Genomic DNA, 9,675 nt, shown 5'->3' on the forward strand with positions numbered 1-9,675 from the left:
AAACAGTTTAGAATAATTGTAAAACTCTGTAAAACGAAAGCACCGATAAAAAAAACGATTGAAACATTTTATAATTTTTAAAAAATATTTAATATAATTTTAACTGATTTTATTGTGTATTTGTATCTTAAACAATTCTAGAATAAAACCAATTTTAAATAAAATGAAAACTAACTTCATTCATTTGATCAACTGAAGACATCCTTATATTAAGAATACAAGGCAGCATAAACATAGCGCGAGTTCAGAAATGCATTATGAGCAACAGAACTGGCCACAGAGATGTAATGACACAGCATGTCTTGGAGCAGTAGAATTTCCACAGGTAGTGGATATAAGCATCCACTGAAGTACAAATGGGACACTTAATCTTACCTGAAAATGAAAAAATTTCAACAAATAATAATCTTAAAAGTAATTGAGATGTATTTTAATATTCTGGAACATAGAACGCTTTGTGTGTGTAAAATTTCTTGTCTGTCTTTAAAAAGCCAAGAGATATGAAATAAATAATAAGAGTTTATTAATTAATTATCTCCAGCTTTACTTACTAAATTTCTGCAGACGATAATGATTGTTGATAACAGTCATTTTGCTCAAATTTGTACCAAAGATATAATTCGAATAATATAAATTGATGCAAGTACTTTAAAACATTATCTCTATCGACAATTTTGATCGAATTCGAGTCTCTTCCATCATTACAGTTACCCGAAGTCATCAGCTAACATTGGTGATTTTACAGCAGATGCAAGGATCACCTTTTTTTCTGGCTCTGTCTCAGTTAATAGTGATGTTTCTAGGTTAAATTTTAAATATTGGAGTATTATTTATACATACATAACCATTTTTAATTTACATAGAGCAATAGAAGAAGTTGATTGTTCGCATCATTCGTTGAGCTTCGATTCAATTGCTGGTAAGGGGTTTTAGTTGTGTTTAAGATATATAAATATAATTTTGAATTTTACTTGATATACAATAGTTCTAATTTCGTTTGAAATTTTTTATAAATTTAATAATGGTTTTATTTTTTTGGCAAATATTGCTTTTAAATAAACTTTTCTTATACTACATATTAACTGCTTTAAAAATGTATTCAAGTTAAGAGAAGTATTCGCGTTAATACAGACGCAATGTTTAGAAAATAATTTAATGTACTCGAATAACTAAACTAAAGACTAACTAGTTTATATAAAACTGACTGTATGCAAAGGTGTTTTCATGCATAGACAATGTAAGCATCTGCCCTTGGCCAGGTTTGACACAAACAACCTAGGACACGATAGTGTACAATAGAAGTTTCACAATCAGCATTAATTTACAGGCGCCTAGGGTTTTTTTAAACTAATGCTAATAAAAATTCGCACAGGGTGGGATAAACTTGTAGGCAGGCACTGTCTAGGGCAAATTTTTAAAATTACATTATAACATTCCTTTATTGTATTAAATGAATAAATATTGATATATCAATATAATAAAATCGTATAGAACGAGAATAATTTAACTACTTTGTATGTCTAAATCATAGTTTATAAAATGCACACAGCATAGGAAATAAATAAAAATTTTTCTCATTAATGGAAATATAACAAAACCATTACTTAATAATTGTATACTAACAGTTCTAATGAATTTTTTTCCGGGTAGTATCCAGGGCTGTGTTCAGTAACGCAGAATTCTTGCTGAGTCTAGTTATGCTGCAACGTTGAACTTGTTTTTAACTACTGCTTGACTCCTCCAACCACTAGCTACTTTTATCTATGATTAGCTTCGCCCACTAAGCCACTTAGAATTCTAACTTAGGTGTTAGAACACGGCCCAGTTAAAACAGTACATCTTTGCTTCGGCAGTTTCCCAGTTTTTCTTTACACTATATTTAATTGTCATTACATAGAACGGAAAAATGAATTTCCAATATAGAAATGGTTTTTTTCTTTACTTAATGTTTCAATTCTTAATGTATAAATGAAAAGATGTGACTGAAATACAAATAGATAGCATTATTTATTATTCAAAAACCTGCCTAATCACCTTCCGAAATTTCATCTTAAACAAGAATATACTTTATAGCCAAAATAATATTTTACAGTCTAAAAAATCAAAAAAATGAAGCTAAGATATAAAACTAAAGACTTTAAAATTGGAACACAGAGATACCGGTATATGCATTTACAGAAAAAATGCAAAATTCAGCTTTTTGCACTTTGTTACTGTACTTTTTTTAGAACTATTTTTCCCCTGAGGGCACTAAAAGAGAGCATCTTATAGCAAGTCCATTATTGGGTCTGTCAAGCTAACAATGGCACGGCCGGTAGTGAAAGACGTGGCCTGATATATTCAGACACACCACCTTGAAAAATTCTTCGTTAATTTTGATACATCCGGATTCAATTCCAGGTCCCCAGAGCGGTAGACTGCCACCTTGACTGCTCGTCCATCCGGCCGTAGATCGTAATATTACTTGCGCGAGTAATCAGGCAACATTTCTAATATTACTTCGTTAGCAAATACTTAATTTTTCTATATATATATTTTCTTAGGAATATAAATTTATGTAGCGTTTTGATATAAAATTAATGATCTACTTAAAAAATTTCAATAAAAACAAATATATTATTGCCCATTAAAACGAATTCTTATTAGTTTCATTTTCAACATGCATTAAAATTGACTTCACCAGACAACATGCCCGAAGAAATTATATGAATTGTTAAAAAGCTAAACACGCGTTAGACCTCATTTTTAGCATGTTGACGTTATACCGATATTATACGCTTTATTTCTTACATTTAATAAGTAGGATTTAAATAATCTCTAAACAAATCGGAGAGAAAATTGAGAACGTTTGGAAATTACATTTTGTCTGAAAACGTTCTTTCCAGGAAAAAAAAAGAAAGGTATGTTTTTTTAGTCTGTTTCAAGATATGGTGACTCTTGGAATTGATCGCGATTTCGCAGAGGAAAGAGTGAAATGAAAGAAAGCGATCTTGAAAGCGAGTAACAAAGCAGTGGTAACACCTGGCGATTTACAGCCGCGCAGGAACTGCAACCATGATGGCTGTTTTTGTTAACTTGTAATCCACTTTCGAAAAGCCGGCACGACTGCAACTGCGACTAGAAACAAAAAGTGTTCTACTCGCGCCCATAGAAAAAACGCGCATCTAATCAGCAAACGCCTTTGTATCACATCATAGTGTGGAAACATTCAAACTTCTTCATAATGGCGGAAAATAATGTCAATGACACTGGGTCTTGTCAATGACAAGATGTGCTCAACTCGAAGTTGTTGCAGTTGCCGTCGCCTGCGCGGCTAAAAATCGCTAAGTGTGACCACTGAGTAAAGTGTGTAAATAATGAGCTGAAAAAGAAACAGGATATGCCGTTTCCAATAAAAAAACAATATCACTAGTACCACTAGAATTAACGTCCATTTACCACGAAAAGTTACTAATTAACATGAGTACGTTCAATAACCTCGTCAAATTTTTAAAACAGTAAATTTGAAATATAAACAAATATTATTTAAATAACTTCAACAATAACAAAAAGAATTGCTTAACTTTGCTGCTAAATTTGATTTAGTAAACTAACGAATTATTTAAATAATTCAATACTTTTCGAAAAATTGCAAACAGTTATTAATTAATTTTTAATTGTAATAGATCATTATTAATTAACAAAAAATTTAAAGTTTTATTCATTTATAATGAAAAAAAATTAAATTACTGTACACTTATGGTAATTAAACAGCATTTAAACAAATACTTGCAAAGGTGAAACGAGAAGTTTGTTCCTCGAAAATAAAGAATTCGTTTGTAAGTATAAAAATTACTATTTAAAACTAGAACAATATTACTTATTTTTTATAGTATAAAATTATATCAATGGTTCCTAAACATTTCTTTCTATTTTCATCGAATCTCTTTTTATCGAAAACTTATTCGGTATAAAATGTATTTCTTGTTTATTAGTTACGTTTTAATGGTATTTTCATAATCGAAAGATATTAAGGAATGTTTTAATCAAGTAATAATTTAAAATCGGTGCTTGTTTGCAGCTAAATAAGCATATTTTAAACATTTACTGCAGCTTCTCACCTTGAATGAGTGCAGTAAAAATGACTGCTTATAATTTAAATATAAGAAAAACATTCACGACTTTGATACTTTATATTATTTGTCATTTATGACGAAAAGCGTTGAAAATTTCTTAATATTAATCATTGAGCATGTATTTGTATCGTTTATTTTATACAATGTTTGCTCGTTCATCTTCAGAACAATTTCAAGAAAATAAATAATCTGAAGAGGATAAACACCATTACTGAAGTAAATTAGTAGGTAAAATAAGAAGTATAGTTTTTATTTTTCAGATAGAATTAATACATTTAAAGCTTTATTAGTGTTTCGTACATAAATAAGAAGCTATTAGTTTTCAAATTAGACTTATTTCTCACTTACTCTGTCGTATTTCATAATGAAAAATAACAACTATTAAAGAATTTAATTAAGGATAGCTGTGGTATTCAACGTGTTGTTTATTTCATCTATAAATATGGAAGTTATGCTTTCATTTGTGTAGATGAAATAAACAACACTTCTATTATGAAAATAATCTTTTGTAAAATAGGTCACGTTTTTATGTACTTCGTACTATTTAACGACGACTTATTTTCGATTTTTTATTTAATTTCTCTACTCTATTTTTCTGAGCATATAGAGGGTATTACTGTCTAGGAACCATTGATGAAAAATTTACGTTTTTCAATGACATTCAGTTTATTGCTTTCTTCAGAGTACAGAAAAATGGAATTTCAATGTTTAATTTGCGAAATGACATTTTCTGAAGAAAGTTCATATATTCACCATCAACAAACTCATGCAGAAGACAGACACGAGTGTCAAAGGTGTGGACAGGAGTTTTTCCGTTTACAAGATTTACAACTACACGAGAGAACGGAACATGAAGCAAGACTTTTTGTTTGTGAAATATGCAATGCTACATTTGAACAAGAAGAAACTTTTGTAATTCACCAGGAACAGCACCAGATAGAGCAACATCATCTACAAATAGAACAAGACAAAAATAAGCATGCGAGTGAACAACCACATAGATGTTTGGATTGTAAACAAATGTTTGATAGTGAAGTAGAATTACAAAAGCACGGAGAAGAAAAACACGGATCTGAACCATTTCATTACCAATGCAGATACTGTAAGAAATTATTTGCCGATCGTGAAATGTATAAATCGCATTTTAGAGAACATTCCTCACGTTCAGTCCTGCAGGAGCTATTAATGCGTGAAGAGCCTTCTTTACCACAAAACTTTCCGGAATTGCAATCGAAACCAGGTTCTTCAGCACAAACCCTCCAGGAGCAAGCGATGCAAGCAAGTCCTTTAACACACATTGTGGAGACACCACGGATGCAAACAAGGCCATCCTCAATACAAACACTCCAAAAACGAAGAATGCATAGTGGACCTTCTTCAACACAAATTGTAAAAAAACCACGGGGGCAAACAGGACCGTCTTCAACACAAACCCTTCAGAAACCACCGATTCAAGCAACGCCTTCAGCACAAATTGAGCAGGCTCCACTGATGCAAGCAGGACCGTCCTCAGCACTAACCCTCCAAAAACCACAGATTCAAGCAACACCTTCCTCACAGATTGTGGAGGCACCATGGATGCAAGCAGGACCGTCCTCAACACTAACCCTCCAGAAACAAAGAACGCAAACTGGACCTTCTTCAACACAAACTTTCATAGAATCTCGAACACAAACAGAACCATCTTCAATGCAAACCGTTATAGAACCGAGGATGCAAGCAAAACCTCTTTTAACACAAACGCTGGACGAACCAAAAATAGAAGCAGAAGCATCATCCACACAATCCTTAGAAAAACTATCGATGCAAGTAGAACCTTCTTTAAGTGCACTTCTTCAGGAATTTTTGATGCAAGCAGGATATAATATTGCTACAATACTGCAGGAATTATTTATGGTAACAGGGTCCTCGTTAATTGCAATGCTGCAGGAACAATTAATGCAAACAAGTCCTTCTACAATAGAAACCTTGATAAAAGCAGGGATGCAAGCAGGACCTTCTACTCAAAACCTGCAGGGTAGGCAGATGCAAGAGGAATTTACAACACAAACTCTGCATAGTTTCCATGATTCAGCTCAAACTTCGAACAAAGAAAAAATTCAAGCAAGACCTTTCTCTACTGAAATTTCCGAGGAAACTATGATGCAAGTATCATCCTCAACTGAATTCTCACAGGTAATAGAACCGTTTACTGAAATTTTGCCCACTTTTCATGATTCTTCTTTATTTTCTTCAACACAAATGTCTGATAAAAAAGGGAAGCAATTTCCACCTGCTCAAATTCTTCCGGAGGACTGGATGCAAGCAGGACCTTCCTTTATTAATATTTCGGAAAAAGGTGTGATTCAAGAAGAATCTTTTTCAAGTGAGACTTCGGAAAAAGTATTGATGCATGCAGAGTCTTCAACAGAAACTGTTACCAGTTTCCATGATTCGTCTTCAACTGAAACGTCGAATAAAGAAGACATGCAAGCACGATCTTTTACGCAAACTCCGAGTGATGAACAGAAAAATGAAAATGAAAGTGTATAGCTTTTTTATTATGTTTAAGATTGAAAATAAAATTCGACTAAATCATCAATTGTGAAAATATATAAAATTAAGTTACTAGTCAATTTTGCTATACAGTGATTTACGATGTATTTTTTAAATACTAATTCGAATACTTTTACTGTAATTTTAATTGATTTTATTGTCTATTTGTATGTGAAATATCTCCATAACAATTAAATAAAGTCTATAGAATAAGAATGTATTGTTTATTGATTTGGTGAAAGAATGACATTTGCACGTGAAGACTACATGATAGCAATAACGTTTCCGAATAAAATAACGAAGACTAGAAACAGTAATATATTTTGAGACGCGTATGACTTGTGCTGAAACAAAAACTGGACTTTTGAGTTAAATGCTTTTATTCTGTAAAGAAGATTCATTTTACCTACACATATTTTGGCTGCGATGAGACAGAGGATAAATATAACGATAACACTATAAAGCTCTTTATATACTGTCAGTTATAATACAGTACACTCCCTATAAAACGAGTTCATATAATGCTGATGCATATATCACGGCTAAAAATTACGATAGTATTTGTATAAAGACGCTTAAAAAAACTCGTAAAATGCGGTAAAACGTCATCGCCGACACGTGTTGCACAGGACTGGTCGAATCTACACCAATAGCAGATATTAGTAGTATACGTATGACACATACAAATCACAAAATTAATTTATAAGTAAATTATTACAATTTATTTTAATCACAAAATTAAATTTGCTGTTTTTATAAGTAATTTTTCAAATAAGTTTTATTATCGCGAAGTAAGTGGTAATTTGAAATAATATAACATTGAAATTATTTTATTTAATTTTTTTATTTTTAAACATTAATACATGAAAATTTTTATATTTTATTTAAGTGTTTCCAGTTTTTTTTTCAATTTATCTATACCAATGTACATTTTTCCCATTAAATACAAAAATAAATTCTCACGATTGCGAATAATGTATTCTTTATCTAAATTTTGATATTTTAAAATGTAACACCAAGAAAGTTGACATTAGAATTCGTCAATAAATTGTTTGTCATATTTTTGATAACGAGAAACAAAATTCCAGTTTAGCAAATTATTTATTTGGCGTAAAGTTGGGGTTTTTAATTGTTGGTATTTAAATTTTTTATATGAAATTTATTTACAAAGAGGGTAATAAAATCAGACGAAAGAGGTTTGTATTCGGCGACTTTATTCCAAACAAGATAATCAGAAAAATTTACTAGGAATCGTTGATCTAATAGCTGATGTTGGCAAATTAAATCCCATTTTGCATATTTAATTTGTTGCATTATAAATACGATCGGAAAACTGTAATTTTTCATATGTATTCTCAATTTAAGTAATCTCCGAATTCCAAAATAAACGGCTGAGATGAATCGTGTCTTTTACTGATCGTATTCCAATGAACATAATTTTTAAATTGACCAATAGTTTGTTCTTCTAGGAGTGAAAACGAAAGAGTTTTACAGTTAATGGAATGATTGTGCTTTGTCTAAAAAGCAAAGATTTTTTTTATTTGACTATATTTTAAAATGAGTACATTATTTGAGTACAAAATAAGTACATATTATATGATTACATATTATTTGAGTACATTATAGTTGAGTAAATATAAAATAATAAAGTGCATTACAAAATGAGAATTGAGTAAAATAGTAATTGAGTACATTACAAAATAATATTTGAGTACAAAATTATTTTTTGAGAAAAGCTAATTTTTGTCAGTCTCCAAAATCTTTTATTTCAGATAAAGTAATTTCGTTACAATTTACTTTTTGAGATTACGTAATTTCATCGCAGTCAAAATCTTCTTCTTTTTCAAAAAGGAGTATGTCGTCACATTCCCCAACATCTTAATTTTGAGAAATTTGGTAACATTCTCCGAAGCCTTTTTCATTTCTGTCAGTGATGTCTAATGAATCTGTTTTTTCTATAAAAGTTAGATGCAATATTTGTTCGATAATTATTTGGGCAAAGGCCAATCCAGATTCATAGATAATAAATTCTGATCCAAAATTATACATTAGGACCCCGATGTTTCCAGGATGGTAGCAATCAATAACTTGTGCATTGATCATATTATTTCATGATAAAGAAGATATTGGAGCTATTTTAGCATAGCAGTTATTTCGCATTTTTATGTCCAGATCTGTAAATATCGCTTATTGTTTATTGGGCTTAATTTCAAAGCCTTTAACACAAAATATATCATATCTAGCTACTCCGGTAAAAGCCTTTTTTAAAATTTTTACATTTTCAAATAACTTTTCAAAATAAACAAATTTTAGAAAGTAAAATATTTAATTATTATTACATTTCGTAAAATCAAATTTTATAAAATATTTATTAAATATCGCTAACATTATTTTATTTTTTACCACGAAAAATTTACATTCATATAATTTATTATTTGGCAATTTTAATAATGCTACCACATTTTACATTTGTTTTAAACACGAGTAAGTTTTACTACAAATGCTATGTATTACATAAGTAGTTTCTCTTTTGTATACTATAAAAAACCCGTATTGTGATGATGATAATGGATAGTAATATGATACATACTAATCACAAAATTAATTTATATACATAATTTTAAAAATTACTTATATTTCACAATTACTTGTATAAGAAATGTGATTGGACAGTTGTTTCATATAGATTAAATTTTAACCTTTACATTACCGTTCGTTCCGCCCCTCTGTTTACGTTCATTTTGTAAAATGGCCAAAGGCAGTATAGGTCAAACAAGGTCAGACAAATTATATTATTTTAAAAATTAACCAAAAATCAATTTATCGTTATATTCATATGACAAAAATTACGTTACATTAACTAATATCTGTAGTTATAAATACGATATTTTTAAGTACATTTAAATATAAACTTCAACAAAAAAAATTAAAATATATCAGACCTGACATCTATCCGTGAAAATTTGCAACATTTTTTAATATTCACATACTCCAGTTAAGTAGTTTGTACTTGGCACTAAGCCAG

The 9,675-nt window shown here is 30.2% G+C and overlaps 1 protein-coding gene across 1 annotated transcript; it reads left to right on the forward strand.

Moving 5' to 3' along the window:
• The first annotated feature begins 3,759 nt into the window (after positions 1 to 3,759).
• On the forward strand, positions 3,760 to 6,887 carry LOC111637572 (Krueppel homolog 1-like). The gene is made up of 2 exons (XM_023383079.1): positions 3,760 to 3,818; positions 4,798 to 6,887. Exon 2 carries the CDS (start codon positions 4,809 to 4,811, stop codon positions 6,645 to 6,647), a length of 1,839 nt encoding a protein of 612 aa, XP_023238847.1. The 5' UTR covers positions 3,760 to 3,818; positions 4,798 to 4,808; the 3' UTR covers positions 6,648 to 6,887.
• Positions 6,888 to 9,675: the final 2,788 nt, after the last annotated feature.

This window comes from Centruroides sculpturatus, unplaced genomic scaffold (assembly GCF_000671375.1).
Source record: "Centruroides sculpturatus isolate CEXI.00-Female unplaced genomic scaffold, Cexi_2.0 scaffold1090, whole genome shotgun sequence".
Taxonomy (NCBI): Eukaryota; Metazoa; Arthropoda; class Arachnida; order Scorpiones; family Buthidae; genus Centruroides; species Centruroides sculpturatus.